Source organism: Poecilia reticulata, chromosome 22, assembly GCF_904066995.2.
Source record: "Poecilia reticulata chromosome 22, P_reticulata-male-v2, whole genome shotgun sequence".
NCBI lineage: Eukaryota > Metazoa > Chordata > Actinopteri > Cyprinodontiformes > Poeciliidae > Poecilia > Poecilia reticulata.
The window spans coordinates 775,785-799,165 of NC_088851.1; the positions used below are offsets into that span (position 1 = coordinate 775,785).

General features: G+C 40.1%; 1 protein-coding gene across 8 annotated transcripts in view; it reads left to right on the forward strand.

Moving 5' to 3' along the window:
* LOC103458078 (MAM domain-containing glycosylphosphatidylinositol anchor protein 2-like) overlaps positions 1-23,381 on the forward strand; it is a 209,606-nt gene that overhangs the window by 50,323 nt on the left and 135,902 nt on the right. For 6 of the 8 annotated variants that reach the window (XR_014085738.1, XR_532533.3, XM_008398638.3 and 3 more), the window contains exons 3-5: positions 10,567-10,741; positions 14,971-15,167; positions 20,419-20,551. Coding sequence is in view for 6 of the 8 variants with exons in the window: in XM_008398638.3 (XP_008396860.1) it covers positions 10,567-10,741; positions 14,971-15,167; positions 20,419-20,551 (505 nt within the window). In the remaining 2 variants the exon portion in view is untranslated. Of the gene's footprint in view, positions 1-10,566; positions 10,742-14,970; positions 15,168-20,418; positions 20,552-23,381 lie in introns of those variants that run through there. The other 2 variants (XM_017302460.2, XM_017302459.2) reach the window with 2 other exon arrangements.

The following is a 23,381-nucleotide window of genomic DNA, read 5'->3' on the forward strand; positions in this document are numbered from 1 at the left end:
CCCTTCATTCGCCCATCGACGTCATGCTCATCTTCGACCTCAGGACCGGACCTCACCCGGCGCGTTCAATCAGCAATCAGGCTCTGCATAAAGGATCCACACCCAAGCCGTCAGCTGCTTCCCAGCTGCGTTCAATCAGTTCATCTGCACGCCACAGCTTCTCAGCCAGCACGTCTCAGCTTCTCCACAGCTTTGTGATTCCCCGTCCTTCGATCTCGCATCCTGCGTTGGTCCTTTCTTTTCCCCTCAGAAGCTCCTCTGATACAAGAGATTTCTCCTAGCCCCAACCTCGATCATTTCAAGCAGCTTCTCCTGCCTATTTCTCACCTGCCTGGGGTTTCACTTACTCCACGAGCCACCTCCGAAAAACATAACAAGCCCTCCGGTCACCTTGTTAACTTTAACCTTTGGCCCGTGACGCACGACACATTATCTCCCGCACAGTCAGTGAGACAAGGTAGCTAACTGCGGAGCTCTACGTGGAGGTAACAGACTGTTTAAAGATGCCACGTAAAGAAAAGACGACAGAATCAAAAGAGAGGATCTGATGGAAGCAGCAAAAGGCCGTCTTCCTCTGCCTGCCAAGCTTCTCTCACTTCCGCATGCCGCCATGGTCAGCACCTTTCCGGATTTCCCCCTCTATGCTCGTCTCGGGCTGTGAGGACGCTCCTCAGATGCAAGAGATTCCTCGATGATTTCAAGTAGCGTCTTCCCCCTTTCTCTCACCTGACTGGGATTTCTCCATCTCCTGCTCCCTCGCCACCTACTCCACGATCCACCTCTGGCAAGCGGACACGTGATCGCACTGTTTTCAACCCGCACCGTCTTTCTTCGCCTCAGCGCCACGCTATGGATCAGCAATGCCTACGGTTTCCCTCTTCTGCATGGCCGCTATCAGTCCGCTCAGCAACACCTCTCTGGTTTTCCCTCACTACGCCTGTTTCAGGCTACCAGGGTAAGACGTAGAGTTCTCATGTCTCATTCGAGTCTCGCCATACTTCTTAACGCAGACACCTGTCACTAGTTTATCCCCTCCCGAACACGTTGGCCGTATATTCATGCGCCTCTCGAGTTCTAATGTCTAAGGACTTTATCCCGAACATCGATTTAGTTAAATCTTTGTCACTTGTTTCTCTGAGGCGCCTTAAAACATAACATTAGTGACCAGCTGTTGCGTAAGCGCTGCAAGGCGTATGTTAGAATCCAGACAGCCTTGGAGGGATTATCTTCTGCATAAATAGCAGACGCATGTGCACTCAACTGCAGAGCAATGCAGCCCATCTTTAACGGGTCGTTTGGTCACCGCAGTTATCTGCTTCACATTAGTTATTTGTCGCTAGTCAGCGCACTATTCTTTGTCATCTGAGCATATTATAATTTATGCTATTATAATTAGGCTCGGCAGCATGGGCGGACATCTGGGTGCATTGCTGGCTTCAGTTAGTTGTGTCCCGGCTGTCTGCAAGCCCCGTGTTTTATCTACATGGCCAACTCTTTGCTATCCCTGCATCGATTTGGTACCGGAGTTTCCTCCACTTCCTGCTGTTTCACGGCTTTTCACAGATTGTGTGAAAGCTGGAACTTCTCCTGATGGTTTCCCACACAAAGGGCAGTTCAAAAGATCTTGGCAAACAATCTGCTTTATCTACAGGTAACATAAAGGTTAATAGGGCAGAATAAGTTATTAATCTGAAAACTATAATTAGGCTTTTCAATCAATACATGGCAAGTTTTAAAACTAGCATATTTTAAATGTATTTTTTTTAACATGACCTAAACAGTCGATTCAATCAGTTAATCTCGTCTAGAGCAGGGGTTCGCGTCTCGGCTGGCCTTCACATATCAGTGGCTTGAGGCATGAATTATCAGTTACCTAATTGCGGAAAGCCTTAAATTCCTATTGATGAGGCCCTTTGTCCGATCATTGTTCCAAAAAAAAATAAAAAATTGCTCAGTGTCCATTCACTACTTATCAAAAGCAACCTTAAATAGAAACTGGTCTAGTCTCAATGTAAAACATGTTTTTAGCATCCGATTTATAGGAACTTTTTTCAGACACACAATATATAGTGGCGTTTCATATTTCATTCAGGTAGCACAGTATAAAACAATCCAGAGGATTTAAATGGTCTGGCAGTCACTATTCCAGCAGGTGATCAACAAGTGATTATTTTCGTAGTTTAAGTTTTAGATTTTTCTTGGTTGTTTCAACTTCAGGATATTCCTGGTCTACTTGCTTCGCTGCTATCAACCGATCTGTCCCATATTCAGATGTGTCCTGTTCAAGTTCCATTAGTTGCTTCTCAGTTCTTATCTCAAGATCTCCCGAAATCAGCAGATTATTTCCCAGGCCGTCCTGCCACTTTCAGGTTATGCAGTCAGTTCTCTTGCATGGGTCAGCTCTCTTGCTGGCCCATGTCCCACACTCAAATGTGCTCATTCCAGTCTCACTTCTGGGCCAATAGCTATTAGACACTTACTAGTCATTCTTGTGAGTTCTGTCACTACGACAATCAGCACTTGCCAGGTATCCTAAAGCTCACAGCCCCATCTAGAGTCTGAACTCCCAACCCCACTGCCGGGTCCAGTGGAGTTCATTCGCATGGCACGTCTCAACATGTCAAAGCTTTTCAACGAGTTTGAGATGGCATTTTCTTTTTATTTCTCATTTAAATTCAGTCCGTCGGGCATGGCCCTTTTTGGGGGGGGGGATCTCCTATAGTTGGTTCAGCTTCACCTTCAACAGCTCGAGTTTCCATCTTTTACAAAATTGTTCCCTGGCCGTAACCTGTTTCCTGAGTGGCTATCTCCGCAAGCAAACCCAAGTCGTCGCTCTTGTCAGTCATGTGTTACCATAAAGCTGAACCTTCATCACTCCGTTTCATGTCATCAACTGACTTTAATCTTATCTCTGCTCGTTTCACCCATGATCATTTTGACTCTATTGTTGATGAGCCGTCTCTCTCCACCTCTGCTCAGTCCAAATCAGCTATTAGATGGAATCGCTCATTTCATGTTTAATCTCAGGTCTTGCTCTGTAATTTTATTTTCTATATGTCCGCTGTTTCTTTTATCCTCATTTCGAATCTTAGTTTTTCTTTATGCTCATCCATAGCTTTAGATTATGTTCAACCTGTCTCCAAGGACTCCCTTGACGTTATGACTGCACTCCTGCCTTTTTCAGTATTCTCTTCATATGATTATGCATCTCTTCCCTGTGTCCATAGCTCACTCTGTGCCAGACGAGCACTCCGCATTTCGCTGGTGGTGGTTGGTCTACCTTGTCCAAAGTGTAAACTTATCATGTGATTGTCCCTTGTATCCTCCCATGCTGCTACTTACAGGTTTGTTTCTGTGTTATTACTCACTCGCATCCTCCAAAGATTGAACCCGCAAGTCTACTTCTAGCTTCTTTGTCCCTCAATCAATCAGCTCTATTGCCAAACTTTCGGTTTCCCTGAAGCTATCTCAGTAACCCATCAGCTGGCCCTTTGGCAGTCTGCCTCCATGCCATCCTAGTAACCCTGCATGTCTCTGCCCCTGCAGCTGGCCCATGTCCCTGCGTCGCTCAGCCCCTGCAGCTGGACCATTTCCCAGCGTCGCTCAGCCCCTGCAGCTCGCCCATGCCCCAGCGTTGCCTGCCCCTCCAGCCGGCCCATGTCCTAGCCTTTCTCTCTTCGTTGGTCCATGTCTCAGTGGTTTTCCTTTCCCTCATACTTTTCAGTGTGGCTCCCTTACCGTGGGCACCTATCCTACAGCCTTTCTCCAGATGTATTTGTGTCCCCTAGCTCCCCATCTCCTGCCTGGCTCCGCACCTTCAACTATCTTTCACTCTCTTGCCCGGTATTATTTCGGCTCTTTCCTTAGCAGGCCTTCATTCTCCGGATGAGCATCATATCAATCAATCAATCAATCAAATTTTATTTGTATAGCACATTTCAGCGGCAAGGCATTTCAAAGTGGTTTACATCATTAGAATAAAAACAGGAATAAACAGTGAGAAAGAGAAAAGGATTTTGAAAAAGATTAAAACAAAAAAAAAAGATAAAAACATTAAAACCTCAGAGTTTTAGTTAGAACGCCATCTAACAAGGGTACTCACACCTTAAAACCTTCATTAAAACATTAACAGTGAGAATAAGGAAATAAAAAGTAAAGATAAAAACATTAAAAACATCAAAGACATCAAAACCAGCACTCTAATCCTAATTTAGCCATAAGCAACTCTAAACAGGTGGGGTTTAAGTTGATTTTTAAAGGCACTCAATCTTTCAGCTGTTTTACAGTTTTCTGGAAGTTTGTTCTAGATCTGTGGTGCATAGAAACTGAATGCTGCTTCTCCTCGTTTGGTTCTGGTTCTGGGGATGCAGAGCAGAACCAGAACCAGAAGATCTGAGGGGTCTAGATGGTTGGTACAACAATAACAGATCTTTAAGGTATTGTGGTGCTAAACCGTTCAGTGATTTATAAACTAACAGTATTTTAAAGTCTATTCTCTGAGCTACAGGGAGCCAGTGTAGGGACTTTAAAACTGGTCTTATGTCTCTATCTTCCTGGTTTTAGTCAGAACAGCAGCAGCAGCTTCTGGATAAGCTGCAGCTGTTTGATTGATTTATCAGTCAGACCTGTGAAGACGCTGTTGCAGTAATCAATGCGGCTAAAGATAAACGCATGGATGAGTTTCTCTAGATCGTGCTGAGACATCAGTCCTCTAACCCTGGAGATGTTCTTCAGGTGATAGAAGGCCGACTTTGTGACTGTCTTAATGTGGCTCTGAAGGTTCAGGTCAGAGTCCATCACTACTCCCTGGTTTCGGGCTGATCGCTGGTTTTTAGTTGTAATAACTGAAGCTGTGCATTGATTCTGGTTCGCTCCTCTTTAGGTCCAAAGATAATAACTTCAATTTTGTTTCTGTTCAGCTGGACAAAGTTTTGGCACATCCACACATTTATCTGTTCTAAGCATCTATTCAGTGATTGGATGGGTTCAGAGTCACCTGGTGACATCGTGATGTAGAGCTGTGTATCATCCGCATAATTGTGGTAGCTAATCCTATGTCCTGTTATAACCTTAGCCAGTGGGATCATATGATGAAAACCCCTCTATCAATCAAATTTGAATCCTCTTATCAGCTTCTCACCTTCTAGTTTTCCGCATTCCTTCAGCCTACAACCCGTACTTTTCTTTTCTCCACGCATCCTCAAGTCAGCATACAAGTTTTAGGTCTCACCTTTCCTCGGGCCCTGGCCTCGGCCTCAGCCCTTTTTTTGGGGAGAGCATCCCTAATCAGTTATTGGGATGTTTATCGAGTTCACATCAAATCTCAGCTCAAATTAGCTGCCGGGGTCCGAGCGCCAAAGAACTGTTATTCATTCCTGTCATTAAATCTTTTAATTGTTCCCCTTTGTCCGTCTGAGTCTCTCCAGATTGAAATGGTGTTATGTTCTCTATCTTCCTAGTTTTAGTCAGAAAGCCAGCAGCAGTGTTCTGCATCAGCTGCAGCTGGAGGGTGGAGGGTTTATTTTAGGCAGCTCTGTAAAGATACTGTTGACGTAATCAAATTAACTAAAGATAAACACATGGTTGAGTTTCTCTAGCTCAGGGGTCACTAACACAATGCTCGTGGGCACTCAGTCGCCCGAGGGGACATTGTTAAAAATAGCCATTGTCAATAAGGAACACTGCCAAAAAAATTATTTAATTAAATGTTTTTACCTTGAAGTAATATTTGTTTATTTTTAGAATAAAAAAAGTAAATTATAAAGATGTTTAAAATACATTGCTTTATGTAAAAAACTCTTTTCTAGGGTTGAAATTCAGAATTATGCGCAGACGCCTGCAAGATGTTATTGGAGGGCAGCAGCTGTCATGATCCGTTTCTGTGTGTTTATTTTTGAGTTTTTTTCTGTGTGATCCTGTTCCCTGTGAGTCTCTGTCTCTGCGTGTGTATTTAGTCCCACCTGTTGTCTGTGTTCCTTGTCGGGTCCTTGTCGAACGTTGTCTTCGTATGTCCTGGTCTAAGAGTTCGTCTGCCGGCACAGTAGTACTGTGAAGTCCTGTGTCGGCATTTGCTCATTTTTGTCAGTCTCCTTTATGCAGTTGCTACCGGTCCTGAGCCTCTGTTCCGCTCTACCGTGCTGCCTGTTGTTGGACTGTTTTTGAGCATCTTGTCATTAAATTCTTCACTTTCATCAACATCCTGGGTCTACCTGCATCTCTCCTCACCACCAATCACCACACTTTACGACAGCAACGCCTGCAGCTGTACGGCTGTTGCAGCTCTGTACCCTAAGATTTTCCTTTAAGTGAAAAAAGAAAATAATTTCTGGAATTTTTATTATTTAACCCTCTTTACTATTAACAAAACTGTGGAGAAAAAAAATCTTTTATGTCAAAAGATCTTGTGCATAGCGCACATGTGTGTGAGTCTGTGGGGGTCAAAGGGCACCCACATCTTATTGGTCTGTTTGCTTTTGTTTATTTGGTGGCTTTACACTTTTTCTGTGAGCTAAAAATGAATGCATGGAGTTTGAACCTCCTGTAGTTCCAAGAGTGGTCGTTTGGATCCTGGCTGAGCTTTTTATCATGTGCGGTTCTGACCATATGTATAATTATTATTATTATTATTATTATTATTATTATTATTATTATTATTATAAAGGTTGAGCCAAGAACGTTTATATCTGTGTCAAACAAGTAGCCCTTCGTGTTACTTTGTACCCATGAAGTAGCTCCCAGACTCAAAAAGGTTGGTGACCCCTCCTCTAGAGCTTGTTAAGGGACATTAGTCCTTTAACAATGGAAATGTTCTTCAGGTGATGAAGGCTGACTTTATTTTTGTGTGACTCTGATGGTTTGAGTCTGAGTTCATCACTACACCAAGATTTCGGGCCTGATCACCAATTTTTAGCTGTAATAACTTAAGCTGTGCACTATCTCTAGTATTTATGTATGTGTATATATGTCCCAAAATATATTAATTAAATAATCACCATCAGGGGCACCGCCAGGAATCTTGGCCCCATGACAAAAAAGTTGTTTGGGCCCCTCGTGCAGCTGCTGTTACATTTTTTTGAGTCTATTTGACCCATAAAAAGCATCACAATTTTAAAGGCTTCATCTGCCTTTCTTTCTTTGGTTCAACACTGATAATTAGCACAATATTTACTGCTCATGAATTTAACATCCAACAGTCCACATCCAGTATGCAAGTAGGCTGCTTACATTTTTTCTATTACTGAAATGTCTCTCCGCATGAGCAACAGTCAAAAGCAACGTGCAACTACACATAAAGCAATCCAGACTTCTAAAAATGCTATGTAGTTGCATTTTATTCAAGCTGCAGTACATAACTTTAATAAAAAATATGTTTTCTTCATATTTGTTAAAGCTGTCATGATGTCATAGCAGTTTGTTGTTAGACACATAATCTGTGAAAAGATCAATCTCCTCCATCTCCTTCCTGAATTACTATTACTGGTTAAAGTAATGCACCGTTCTGACCAAAACAACCAATCAGAACTAGTATGACGCTCTTAACGCTGTCAATTATCCTCATTCACTCGCTGCTAAATGTGCTAATGGTGGAGAAACAACTTATCATTACAAGAAACCGTTTATCTGCCGTCATTGGTAGCTATGCTATGCTAACTAAACTGAGCATTCACAGTTTGAATCTGCACAGCTCTGTGCTATGCTAGCTGCAGCACTGCATTTGTGCAGTGCTGGGGGATGAAGGGGGATGAAGGATGAGCAGCGCCACATGAGATTGTGATTGACAGCACTAAAACTCTCCTGCCACTGGTTGTTTCTAGCACTGGGAGAAGGCAGAGGAAATAGATTTTTCACAGATTACCTCTCATACCATACTGTCACAACATAATGACAGTTTTAAAAAAAATGTGAAAAAAATATTTATATAAAAGTGACAAACTGCAGCTTAAGTTTCACTCAGGAGAGAACAGGTCAGGAGGGACGTGGTCAAAGGTACAAGGGACTAGTTAAATATCTGAATATGTTGGTAATTTCTTTCTGTAATTCATTAAATGCTAGTGAAAAGGAGGCAAACAGTAGTTTGTAGCTAAGCTATTACTCTAAATGGTTGATAATCTCAGTCTACTCACCTCTCTTGGAGAAAAACTGGGTTATAAATTAACACTCTTACCTTTTTCTCTCCCTCTGTATTTTTTTATTTTTTTTGAAAACCTGATTTTATAACTTTCCTAGCAGCATAGTAACTGCTACAATCGTTCATATCTCCCACTGACTGCTGCTAACAGCGTCACTCTCAAGTGCTCCAAGCAGGAACGAACCATTTAACGCATATAGGGGGTTCAGGGCAAATATGGATGTGTGTGTTTTGATCTAGAAGTGGGAACATTACATTTTTACTGCTAAAAACAAACTTTGAAAATACAATATGATTAATTTTGTAATTGACAGGGTCCCGATTTAGTTTTTTTTATTTCTATGAACAAAACATAAATAATTAAATTGTGGAGGGCCCCCTGTTGGTCAGGACCCCAAGAATTGTCATCACTTTCCCCCCTATACCGCGCACCTGCCTCCAATCCAAGAGATCTGACTGACAGTTCCAACCGTCGACATAATATAAGGATAGACGCCTCATGGCCGCTCTCGCCTATTGGAGCTGACGAGATTTAGGGCGGCCATCTTGGAGCGGTACACCACTCCACTCAGCGTTATGTGTTTATCAGGCACAATGACGTATCAGCGCATTTAATCGATCATAACACGCTTTTTTGTTACTGGAAACTATATTCAATCATCTATCAAAGCTACATTTATAAACAATTGTATTATTCAAGTATGTTTTTAATACATAGTTCTGCATATTTAAATATGCTTAGTGGCTATAACAATAGAATAGGAATGGGATATTCTGATATTGATGTATGATGAGCAGATTACAAAGCACACAGCCGTTCATCATTTATTTAATAAATTATTTAGTAATATCAATACATAGTTATATAACTACAAACACAAATAAATAATGATTAATACTGAATAATATATATTGGATACATGTTTATATGTATGTATATACATACATACATATATATAGATAAATAAATATATATATATATATATATATATAGCCGACTAGTTCTAGCTTCAGAGATCCAGCAGCTGAGATTGAGTCCAAAATCCGATGTGAGATTCATCCTGCAGTGAATCCGTCTCTCTTTATAGATTCTCCCTCTTCTTCCTCACATCGTGTCTTTAGGAAACCTTCAAAACAAAAACGGAAGATTTGGGATGTATCTTACTAGTGAAAGAATTACATTTAAATAATAGTCTTTACCACCTGTGTAAACTTTGCTGGTGAATGTTATAACACATAAGTTTTATAATATATGTTATATTGTTTAATTTCTAATGTAGGCTCTTGTGTCAGATAATCTAAGTTAATGTTAGAGAATAATACATTTTTTTAGATTTACAGAATCTCAGTTAGCCTTCATAGCGTATTACACCGAGCACTGTAGCTAATATTAGCTGGTATCTCTTTGGTGGACATAAATACAGTAAAGTAATATTCTAATCACAATATATACACAATAATATGTCCATCTTACTTGTGAAATGTTGTCTGTGGAGCCCTCACATCAATAATCCATAGATCCGAACAACAATATCCCTCAGTGCTGAGTCATCATCTGCTGTTTTGATTGAGCAAAGTAGGAGGGACGACCTCTCCAAGATGGCCGCCGTATTTCCTTCGCCGGAGCAGCCAATGCGGGGTCTACACTTATATTATGTCTATGGTTCCAACACTCCTGTGCTTTTTGATCTAGAAGTGGGAACATTACATTTTTACTGCTAAAAACAAACTTTGAAAATACAATATGATTAATTTTGTAATTGACAGGGTCCCGATTTTTTATTTTTATTTCTATGAACAAAAAATAAATAATTAAATTGTGGAGGGCCCCCTCTTGGTCAGGACCCCTAGAATTGTCATCAGTTTTCCCCCATATACCGCGCACCTGATCACCATAAAGTATATGGAAAAATGTATTGGTAATATATGTAAGGTTACATGTATGTTCAATATGTTAAATGTATATGGAAAATTCTATGGAAATGTGTAACATATGCACACACACACATCACACCCACAAATATATATATTATAAATGAAACATTAATATAAGGCTTCAATTTTTCCACTGTGAAAAATTAAAGTCATACTTTAATTTTGTGTCTTCATGGTGTAAAGCATTTTGAACTGCATGCTGAAATTTATTTGCTGCACAAATAAACTTGATTAATTATATAATCAAGTTTATATAAAATGAATATGCACTTGTTTTCTTTGCATTATTTGATATCTGAAAGCACTGCATCTTTTTCATTATTTTGAAAATTTCTCATTTTCTGCAAATAAATACAAAATATTGGAATTTTGTCAACAGTTCATAGAAAAACAATGTTCATTTTACTCGAACATATACCTATAAAAAGTAAAATCAGAGAAACTAATCATTTTAAGCGGTCTCTTAATTTTTCCCAAAGCCCTGTCTCTGCTTTGTTCTTCAGGTGCGTTGGACTAAGACAGCAGGTGGCGCTTTGGATACTCAAGGAAAGTTGTCGCTGAAAGGTGGAACTCTAAAAATTGAGAACATCAGTCGCCACCAGGGAGGGCGCTACTACTGCAAGGCTGAGAATGGACTGGGATTCCCGGCCATACGCTCCATACGAGTGGACGTCTACTGTAAGCACTCAAACCAAAAAAGGCCTATGTAGTTCTGAATAAATGCAATGTTTACTTTCAAACAAACATTTTAGTGAAAAATCTTTTTTAAGACTTCAGATAACTGAGCCTCATACAGTGTCTATAAAAATCCCCTGGATGTCTAACCTTTTCATTGATCTTAGAATCAATTACAATCAAGAAACAGTGGCTCTTATTTTTATTTAAATAATAATAATAATAATAATAAATAATAAATCTAGAGGCCATGTGCTTTTAGATTGATTGAAATATATAGGGGTGGAAATTGCAAATATATATGCAATAAGCATATTTTTGGGTTAAGTGGCACGTTTTCTCCAATTAATTGACAAACAGTTATAACACTTCTAAACAGCTAGTTTTTTTAGAGTATTCTCACATGCAGTGGAATAAAGATAATTTCTAATGCTTGCATTTAAAATATGTGTAAAGGATATTAGTTAAAACGGTGCGACCTGGCTGGGGTACTGTAACATCTTCTTAGCCATTTGCATTGTAGTAGTTTACAGTTGTGTTTTGGTTTGAGCTAAATTATGTGTTTCTGACCACTCTTCCAGGCTTCTAAGATATTATCTGATGGTTCTATTGAATGACTTACAATAGATTATATAATAAAGAAACCGGCCCCTTTTAGTTTCAGACTGGACCCTGACTGCTCAGAATACAGTTTTTTATTGGGATCCCAGATTGTTGAGTTGTTTTGGTAGTTAGATTTCCTTCTGGCTGTATTATTATTTGTGTTACTTTCTTATTTTTGGTTAGATCTGCCTGGTTCTTCTGAGTGTTTCTAGTTATGTTTATTTTTTAGGGTTATTCATTGTCACTCTAGTTTAATTATGTTTCTTTAGGGTTTCCTTGTGTACTCTCCCTCTGCCCCTGTGCCACTTCCTGTCCTGTCTCTCTCCTCAGTCTTCCTCCTCATCAGTCTAGGTTTCTTCATTCAACCCCCCCAGTATTATGCCTTTCTTTTACTCAACTGATCCTCTCATATACTCCTGCTATTCTTTCCATCTGCTCTCTGCTGTCATCTTCCCCCTGGATTTCATGGTTATGTTCTCTTATCCGTTTGGATTTTTATGCAAGTTTGTTTCATCATTTCATCACTACTCAACATTTCATGCCTGCTGCATTTGGCACCACTCAACAACATAGCAACGCTTCTCTATTGTAGCTATTTTAAGAAATTCTTTGAGAGTAATATATATTTTCTGAGGATCTTGGGTTGTTTAAGTTGGTTTTGGTCATTTCTGTGTTCCTTAATTCCTTTTATCAGTTCGATCAGCCATGTTTCTAGCTATTATTGTTACTCTGATTTAATTATGTTTCTAAGGTGTAGTTATTCATTATTTTTGATTCATGTCCTAGTCTCTTGTGTACTATCTCTTGTCCCCTGTGCAATTTTCTCTCTCTCCCCTCACACCTGCAACCTGTTAACTCATCAGCCCTGGTCTTTTGTTCCAGCATTAACTCTCACAGTATTTAACCCTTGTGTTTACAAATGGGGTCCAACTGACCCCACACCCGTATCACTTGTATCATTTGCCTTAGTCCTCGTACGTTTGCCTCAGTCATCGCACGCACAAGGATTAAACCCTTATCCTGTTCACACTCCTTACTGTTGAGAAGCTGGGGTTTTGGGTTTTTCTGCAGTTTTTTTCAGTTGTCCACCAGAGGGAGCCATGAGGCTGTCCTCCAACCGGAGGGCTGATCCTGGTGCTGATCAGACACACCTGGTAGTGTTTCTACCTCATCAGCCAGAAAATAAAGGGAGTGGATTGCCAGTCCTCCAGTGCCTTACTGTTTGCCTTTCATGGTACTCTGATCCTCTCCATGTCTGAGCTTTCTAGCACTGTGACTTGCCCTTGTGATCCCCTCGTACGTATCATCAGTGGTCCTCTGGGTGTTACCTGTTCACACTGTTGCTGCCTGGATTCCTTCTCGTGACATCAAAGTTTTCCTGTAACAATCTCCTGGTTCGAGTTCATTCCCGTTCACTGGACCTTACAGAAATCTTCTCTTTATGGCGTTTTTTAAATAAATGAAAGTCAAATATGGAAGAGAACTGTGATAATCTGGGAACCTCTCCCAAATATGCCTCAGTATTTGACAAGATGCTTAGGGTGTTTTTGAGAAAATGTCATGATATTGGTTGTGGTAAAGGTGGACCCAAATGCAGCAGGTAGAGGCATTGAGTAACTGATGAATATTTAATAAAAAAATGCTGAACAAAGTTTACAAAAACCAGGGAACACTGAGAGCCAAAGCATTCTAAAAAAAACCAAATCCAACAAAAAGGGTGAATGCTGTTTTAGTACCGCTTTTGAAAGTTCAGCAGTTTGACAATGTGTACGTTGGATAAAATGAGAGTTCACCGAGGATTTGTATAAATGCCAGTGCAAGTCTGCCAGTGTGGACCTGCGCTGCAAGAGAATCTTCCAAATTGTCCAATTAGATTCAATCCCAATATTTGTAAACAAATGGGTTTGGCTCAGGATAGATTGGAAGAAAATTGACTTAAGAGTTTCTTTTAATTTTATTGTTACATTTTTCATCTAGGTAGTGTTGAAGAAAATTTTAAATTATAGTATATTTTTGAGAAATATCTCTGGCTCAATCTTCTTACGTATCCCAGGTTCTCCCAGCGGGCCACGTGTAGCTACACAGAAAACAACAATGACGTCACAGAATTACAGAGTTTAATCCAATAGAAGACAACGTATGAAATTACAACAGAAACTGCAGATCAGCGGAGACATACATTCATTGTATGTCTCCGTGAGACAAATGGAAAGGAAGAAGGAAAGAAAGCAAAGCAAAGACGTGCAAAGATGTCGTTGGAGAATTGCAAGAGCAAATCTGGTTTGTTCCTCACGTGCACAAAGTTTCATAGTAAAGGTGTATTCTTGTCTTTTAATTTATTCAAATAAGGCGTATCTTTGCTCATCCAACCAGGAGCTGTCTCTGACCCTCTCTAAAGTTAGAAACTCCCTACAATTTGTTCCCAAGATCTAAGGCCATTTGTCAGAGACTCTCCTGAACTCCTGCTGTTTTACGGCTTTTCACAGATCTGTGTGAAAAGCTGGAACTTCTTATTGTTTCCCACACAGACAAAGGGCAGATCAAAATATCTTAGCAAACAATCTGCTGTAACTACAAGTAACATAAAGGTCAATAGGGCAGAATAAGTTATTAATCTGAAAACTACAATTAGGCTATTTCAATCAAGACATGTTAAGTTTTAAAACTAGCTTATTATAAATGTATTTTCTTAACAGTAGTCATAGAGTACATAGTCTGACAGTTTTTTTAAGAGCACATTTTAGTTCCAATAGTCTGTTTATTTTTCACAAATTAGCATCAGCCTTTTTGATCCTTAAGACATTAGCTACAGTTTATACTAAGCTAACTTTTAGCCAGATAAAAAAGATGTTTCTTTTCTTGAGTAAGAACCATCTTACTCAAAAGAGATGAGTAAGATGGTTCTCTCACTAGTCTCCTTCTTGCATGGTTACTCAGTTTGTTAGGACGCCCTGATCTAGGCAGATTTACACATGAACCATATTCCTCCCATTTCTTGATGATGGATTCAACTGAACTCCAGCAGATGTTCAGTGCATTAGATATTTTTGTATCCATCTTCTGACTAATACTTTACGGATACCTTAAGCTGCTTTAAGTGTTCTTTTGTGTTCATGCAACAATGGCAGGTAGGAATACCGATTGACCAGTGAGTGGACCTTGCAGAAACAGGTGCCTGTTAACTGAGCCTTATACACAATCACTACAGACATGTTCAGTGATCTCAGATGATTTCCACTACACTGACAGTACTGGAGATCACCTGAGATCTCCAGGTGATGACAGGTGATGTCGTTGTGAACTCATTTGTACAATCACTTAACCTGATGAATTAGATTTGTCAATTTAAAGAGGGTGTCTTTTTACACAATTGCTTATTTGATGCGAAATGATTGAATGTTTTTGTTATTTTGTAGAAATCAGTTTTAGGCATTAGTTTTTTGTAAATATTCTTTTGTCAAAAAGCCAGTTTGTTGATCATAATTGATTTGTAAAAACAATAAAAAGCTCAAATCATTCAGTTGCTGAATAACTGAAACAATTGAAAAATAATGTTTTCTTTGATAGTCTTCCCTCTTCATCCTTTAACTATTCACCACATCTCTTTATCCAACATCCTGTCCCCTCAGACTTGGATAAACCAGTTATCACTGTGCATCAGAGTGATGACGAAGCAAAGGAACAGTTCTACTTTGAACGTACCGTCTTTCTTCGTTGTGCTGCCAACTCGAACCCTCCTGTCCACTACACTTGGACAAGAGACAGAGAGGTGCTGGCACAGGGCTCTGACTCAGGGGTGGAGATATACAAGCCATTTTTCACACAGGTAAGGAGCCAAGATTACATATCATCTGAACGCCAAGCCAATATCAAAATGAACATTTAACATATCAAAATTAAACCACTAGTTAAAGTAGTTTAAGATTTACACACACACACACACACACACACACTATATATATATATATATATATATATATATATATATATATATATATATATATATATATATGATCATGTCATTTGAGTTTAAGAGTTTTAGCTCACCTTCTTCACTCTTCTACTCACAGTTCATTGTGATCATCGTGAAATATCATTTAACATGTCGGTAATATGAAGATTACTTCTTTGCACCATCATATCCTGAGGATCACAGTAGTCAAGTTACATAATTTCAGTTCAAAATTTTAATTTTATTGTGCTTTTTCCTAAAATATTTTGTCACATTACTCTAAATAAGATCCCAAGATAGTTAAGCTCCTCCAATCGGGGAAGGACGACTTCCCTGACCCAGCGAAGGAGCCTGTCTTTGCACATCATCCAATCTACAAATTATGGATCTGGTCAACTGATCTCTCAATGCAATTGATCAAATTTTTGACGAGAAGGCTGGGCACAGGAGAGCCCTCTTGTCCAGCGGGGACACACCCGGCAGGATTCACCCTGGATTTATTCATAACAGGATTTCTGCTGTTTGGAGCTTGTGGATTCCTGGATTATTGACAAATTTGTGACGGACTTGGTCGAACTAGCCAACTCAGACTCAGACTGTTGGTGTGGACAGAGATGAGGACTCTAAAACTCACAAGTTGGAATTGATCTTGGAGAAGTTGCTAGTTTCAGTTCAGTGGAACGACCAAATTAATTTGGATAATTGGGAACTGAGATGTATCGGAGAGACTTTAGGGAAGATTGAAATTCATAATCTTCCTGACCTAAGACATTCTGTTTATGAATTGGCTTTCCCCGTGTGGCCTTGGAAGGGCTGCATATGTCTAATCTCCTTGAAGATATGTAAACACAGCGCTCTTTCCCACCTCACCCCCTCCTGTTTCCATGGAGCTGTGGAGCTGAGCGCTCCCAAGGACATCATTCCTCGATAACGACACCTTTATCGGCAGAAGCCAGGAGGCTGAGCAACGTGGTTCCATGGCCCTTTGACGTCACCGCCTTCACTCATGTCTTTGTTTTGCACTTTGTTTTGTCTGAATGTTGCCATCTGCCCTAATGTGTCCTTTCCTCTTTTTGGTTTTCTTCTTTCTTTCTTTCCTTTGGTTTGTTATTTTGTTTGTATTTCCTTTTAACTCATGTAAAGCACTTTGAATTGCCTTGTTTCTGAAAATGTGCTATATAAATAAAATTACCTTACCTTACCTTACTCTGCCATTTTCCTGCTCAAGACCATGGCTTCAGATTTGGAGGCACTGATTCTCATCCTGGCCACTTCCCACTTGCCTGCGAACCGCTCCAGCGAGAGCTGTAGATCACGACCTGATGAAGCCAATAGCACCACATCATCAGCAAAAAGCAGAGATGCGATCCTTTGGCCACCAAAATGGATCCCCTCAACTCCTTGGCTGTGCCTAAAAATTATGTTCATAAACGTTATGAACGGAATCAGTGCGGTTTCCCTGCTTGAATAGGAGGCCACCACCCCGATCTGTCAATCTAGGGAAACTCTTCCCGGGGTCCATGTAATATTGCAGAGTGATGTCAACCAACACGACCCTACAAAATCCAGAGCCTCAAGGAATCTCATCCTCCCCGGAGCCTTGACACCAAGGTGTCATGAGGTGTAGGTTTTTGGTTGGACCAAAAAGCAGACTTCAGCTGGGAGCGTAGATCATCTTTGGGTACTTAATGCAGAAAAAACAAGAAGTACAAAGAATCAGAGAAGCATGAAGATGGAGACATGGAACATGACCCACTTGGACTCAGTTGCCCCTTTTCCACTTACTCTAATGACCCTACTTGGCCTGCTTTGTAAGCATTTCCACTAGTGTTTTTTCTAGCCCAGTACCTGCTTTTTCAGTCCCATTTCTGGAGCATGGTAGGTCAGGCCCAAGTAGGTACTTTAATATGATGTAAACATACTGCTGTTCACTGATTTGCTGTGGGTGTGCCAGGAGAATGAAAGACATACAATGAAAGAGAAAAGAAAAACAAACACCACCGTATTGCAAACTCACTACATGAGGGAATTGATGGAGTCCTCAGAGGTTACAAGCAAGCGGTGAACAATGAGATGCTGGCTTTTCTGTGCATCGGACTTCAATATTCATCAGCAATGAGAAATGAGCTGTGTAAATCAATGTAATGGAGAGAATGGAAAGCCTGCATAGCTGCACCAGAGCCCTGACCCAGCCTATAGTGCACCCTGACTCTGATGCATGCTTACGCCACTGTTGTCCACCCAGCACATTCAGGTGAGCAGTGTGCAGGTATATCTGTCTTTGTCTTTACTTTGTCTTTATTGTATAGCATGTTATCCTTGATTTTGTTTTTATATGTTTTATCTTTCAATGAATATACATGCTTTGATTGTTTGTTATTTTGCTGGTGTTGCACCAATGGTGTCTCATTGTAGGACAATAAAGAATATTTCTATTCTGTTATATTCTATTCTCTAAAATGGCTAGATATCAGTTCTCTGGTTAAACGGTAATAACTATAAATTTTATTAGTTGAACAGGACATTGAAATGGACAAGAAACTTGAAGAAAATGAGAGTGATGTTTTATCAATCATGCTATGTCTGTATGGATCTAAACCTAACAAGTAATTATTCACGTTTTGTCTTTAATAGTCATGAGACGTCTAGTTATTTATAATTGTGTCTGTGAATGACAAAAACTGTTTGTTTACATATAAAGTAATGTCTATTATTTTAAATAATTATTTTTGTGTATATTACTTCCACATTAGTATGTCTGTCATTAATCTACATATGTGCTGTAACATATGATTACTTTACCCAGGGAGAAGAAGAACATGGCTGATATGTTCACTCTTCTTCTGCTTTGAACAACGGAGAACGATGAGAACCGTCAGAACAACAACTGGATCTCCTTCAGGAGGAAGCAGCTACCAGCACTGCCACAAGCAGAGAGATGGTGCACCTCCGAAGAGAAGAGTTGAGGCAAACTAAAGAAGAAAAATAAATGCTTTTTTGCTCTCAAACAAAGTAGTATCTTTTTTATACTCACTCCACACCTTGTACATATGCAGTAGTTTGTATATTATTGTGATCCTAAGTATAATCCTCCCCAAAATGTGAGGAACTGTAGACCCTGTGGAGAAACATAATACATGTATTTCATTGACACCTGCTATTGTAGATTTCCATTGAAGTCATCCAAAAATGAACACATTATGAATAATGTGTTCACATTTTGACAAATGTTAGGGTTGGTAGTAACAAGAACCCAAAATAGTCATGTCATTGTTCAAAATGTCTTGGTATACTCAGAGTTCCTTTCACTGGAACTAAGGGGCCAAGCCATCTCCTGAAAAACAATCCCACACCATAATCCTCCCTCCACCAAACTTTATACTTGGCACAGTGCAATTAGAGAAGTACCGTTCTCCTGGCAGCTGCCAAACCCAGATTCATCCATCAGATTGCCAGATGGAGAAGCAAAATTTGTCTCTCCAGAGAACGTACATCCACTGCTCTAGAGTCCAGTGACGACGACTTTCCTCCACTGCATCCGACACTTTGCATTGCATTCTTCACCTGTTCCTCCCATTATATCCTGTTGATTCTCTACTGTTTCTTTCCCTGGTTTCCTGTTTTGTTCTGCTGTGGCTCCTGTGTTCCCCGTGGTCTTTGTAAGCTGTTCATTCATGTTTTTTTTTCATTAAATCCCCAAAGTCTACTTGACACTTTTCCTGCTGCTTTTCGGTCCACTTTAAAACTCACACAACTTGACACATTTCCAGTGGATGTTCTTGTAGCACCTCTGTGATTTGAGCTGAGAAGGGATACAAGCAGTGTAAATTAAGGTGTTCCAGAATGGCTGTGGTCTGCCTGCAAAGTGCTAGTGAAGCAGAGTGGAACAAGATGCAGTGGAAGTTAGGGATTAGATCCATGGGGATCATTTTGCTTAAGGCCCCATGGAGGCTTGGGCCGGCCCTGATGTGTCGTGACTAAGGCCCTGTTTACACGACAATGATCCAACGAAAATTTAATTTTTTTGTTGTTTCTATTAAAACGTTTGCATGAAGACGTTCTAATTACAATCTTTGTTTACACAGAAACTGCATAAATCGAAAAGGTGTAATGCCCCTGCCATGCCACTAGTTGGTGCTAGGCTTGGACAAATGAAAGTTCTCCCTCCATTCCTCATAATCTACTACATTGTTTACAAAGTTATACCACCACTGGTTTGTTCTCCCAGGTCGCGTCCAGTAGCGCTTCCTCAAACGTGTTTCTTTGTCGCATAAATTAGAAGATTTAAGTAAAGAGGTATAAAATGAGCACCGTGTTGGAGAGCTGTAGTTAGATTTATAAGAGTCAGAAACACAAATAATACTCTGATATCTGGCATTTTCGGTAGTTTCTTCTTCTTTAGAGAGCCGTTATGAAATATGTCATACTACACATGAGCTGGGAATTGTCTGGAAGAAAATATCAGTTTATTCTGTTTACAAGACAACGGACACCGGTACGTTTTAGAAACATCGCACTCTGGAACCCGTTCTCAAACTGTCAGAGAAAACATCTGCAATTTTCGTGTAAATGTACAGTGCAAACGCAACGAAACTATTCCATTTTCACCCGAAATTGTTGTCGTGTAAACGGGGCCTTAGTTGTAACATGGTTGGTTCTGTGTATCCATTTTCTTTGGTTGGGTGAACAACCAAAGAAAATGGTTGTACTGCATAAGATCAGTAGCTGTTAGCGATCACTTGCATCCCGCTGGCAGATGTTTATAATAACATGAAGCAGAAAGCTAAGGTTATTGTTTTGCCCTACACCCAGTGAGTGATGCAGGTTGCAACAATTTGATCAGAGCAGAGACAAGTTTTGAGCGCCAGGTTTGAGAAAGCACAGTGAATATTTGAAAAAGAGCAGACATTTTGAGTACAAGCATTACAAGTTTTGAGAGGAAAGACATGAAGTCCTGCTTTCAAAATGGAAATGTGTGCTCTTGAATCATGGCAGAAAAATTTCTCCATAAGTATAGTTGTAATGATACTTGTGAGAAAGCAAACGTGAGGAAAAAAGTTACTTATTTTTTATTAAAATGTCTCACACAGATACATAATGTTTTGACATGTGATTTTTTTGTCAGGGTCAGACAAAGATCTTGAAGCTGAAAAATCTACGTCTGCAGGATTATGCTGACTACACCTGTTTTGCTTCTGTGAAGAATTCCTGTGGCATTAGAGACAGAAGTACCCACTTCATTCTCAACAACAGGACAGGTATAAAAACACTCAGGAATTGGAACAATTAAACACTATCTACATGTGTATGTCTTTATTTAAATATTTTATGCCCATAAGGGGGGCAAAACTTTAAAAAAGTAAGATTCTGGATTTTCTATTTATTTTATTTATTAGTTTTACTAAAAATGATTTTTTTTATGTTTTGATAGTAAAAATTCACATAATAATTCTGCATTTTAGTTATCTCAGTGATAATGTAACTGCAACAACAGACAGGGAAACACAGACAGAAAATAAATAAAGTATTAAGCAAAATACAATAATATCTAGCAAAATAGGGAAGCAGCCTAACCGCAGCTGGCATTGCCAAAAGCAAGTAGATCAAGTTGGCACTGCTGCACAGAAAAGAGATACCAGGGGGGCAAGGCAAGAGCTGCCAAGGAGCAGCTCTAAGTCTGCTCCCGACACCCTGGCTTTGATAGCCACAAGATGCTGGGCCCTTGTGGATCCTGGATGTGGTACTTCAAGTGCACCTCAGAAAAGAATAAACAATTAGCAAAATAATGGATGAATCCTTCCATTTAAAGGGGAAGAGACATTACTCTCAGTTGCAGAAAGGTTTCTTTATTATTCTTATTGTAAACCAGGAATATGTGATATAAACATTATATGGTTAAAAAAAAAAAAGAAATTTGACCTACAATAGAGATCTGCAATCTACCGGCCAACCAGGGTATTGCTTTTTGATGACGCAATGGACTGCATCAAGAGGTACAAGCAGCGTGGCTGAGAGCTCATAGGAAGAGCTCGTTACAAAAGGATGTGCAAAAACATCAATTATCTGAACCTTCTTCGGGTTTAGCCTCCTGAAGCGAGAGGTAAAAGTGCACATGGAATCGGTGCAACCCTTGCAGGGATGCACACAGAGCAAAGTTCACTGAGTCCAATGGGCTCTGTTTCTTACCCCCTCTGCCATCTTAGCGCGATGCTCAGGAGGAGCACAGCTAGTGGTGGTTTCTGATATAGGCGACATGGGCAACCATCCATGGCGGTATTTTGTGGGAGATGGCATAAACGCACCCCCATCTTGCCGCCACCGCCTCTGCCTCCTCCCTCGGTTGTAAAATCAGGTTAGTGGTCAACTAAACACTCAGGAATGTTCCCTCAAAATGTTGTTAAACTGTGTGGATGTTAGAAAGAGTCATAATGTGACTTACAATCCGTTTTTTTTACTTTAAAGCGTCTGTTTCCAGAGGTGGGAACTCGAGTCACATGACTTGGACTTGAGCCTGACTTGAGTCATTAAAATGAAGACTTTAGACTTGAAAAAATGTTCAGACTTGGACTTTTACCAATAACTTGGGACTTGAATTGGTTTTGAACCTGTTTACTTGAAAAGACTTGATATTTTACCCAAAATCTAAAGTTTAAGACACATATTTATAACGTGGGCCCCATTAACTCATTACATTCATTCCATATTAAGAGAGGCAGACCATCCCTCTGTTTTTCCTGTATATGAATGTGTGCATAAGCTGGAGCTCAACCAATTAACAAGATTTAAAAAGAGAAAAAAAAGCCTGAAAAATAAACGAGAGACAAAATGCTCAAAGCAGATATGCTCCCACAAGTAATTTCTTTTGGGTACATTAACTATGAACTATCCAACAAAAAACGGAGTGCAACATGCAAAACCTGCAAGAGAATCTCAGATGAAGATACAACTTCCAACTGTTCGACATTTGAAGTTGCACAAAGAACAGTAAATGGTACTTTTCCTTTGCTGTGACTCGAGACAGCTGACTTTAGCTAACATCGTGTTATTAGCATCTGCACTCCGGTGACACCGCTTAGTTTTCACTTGTATGCTATGTTTAGTCATGCTGTATAAATCCGGTGCTTCAAACGCATCAACATTAATGTGCAGCGTATTAGCTCAGGATTGCCAGTGGACAATGAGCGGGTGTCCGTATCAGAAAGAAAGTTCTGGACCTGAGTTCAGGGAAGAGCGTTTCTCTCATAATGGACCTTACCAAGCTCCGCCCAGAAACGCCCCTCGAAAGTCCCACGTGACTTCATGTCTCACATTAACTCCTCGCAGAGCTAATAGCTTCTATGGGATTTTTCGTTTCGACTGACTCTGCAGAGCATTTCTGAGTCGATTAGTTTAGCATTTCTGCCGGATTTTCACAAAATATCAGCCACGACAAGGGAACCAACAAGTTCATGTCATATTTTTTGGACGACATCAAGATGTTTTAGCCACATGATGCCTCTAACATTGTGCGAGTTGCAGCTAAATGTTACCAGTCGATGAGGAAAACAGCAGATCCTCAGACCCTCAGCATAAATATAGCTGTGGACAAGATCACTGATGGCTGTTGTTCTTGCAAGGCTGGGTGAGTCGGACATTCATGGTTAGAGGGTTCAAATGTGCCTAGAGCTTATACACGGTACTCGGTGCTGGCGTGGCTAACACGATTACAGTTTAGTAAAAAGCTAGCGTGGCTAACACGATTACAGTTTAGTAAAAAGCTTTTTCAGGTGAAATAAAATCTTTAATGTATGTCAGATACGTTACACATTGCATATTGATCTGTTCAGCTAACGTAAGACTGTAACAGACAGGCTTCAGGACGTAGAAGTTGTATCGGTACTGCCATTATGCGGTACTTGGCTAAAAGGTTTTCATAATGGATGTGTTTATGATTGACTTTTTTTTCATTCACTAAACACAAAGAAAGCAAAGCAATAATACTTACACCAGCAGACACTTTGTTCTTATTGATCCAACGACGGTTGAGCTGCAAATGCGGTCGTGCACAAGCTTTGATCCAAGCAAGACTTTCCGTTTCAGATTTTGGAA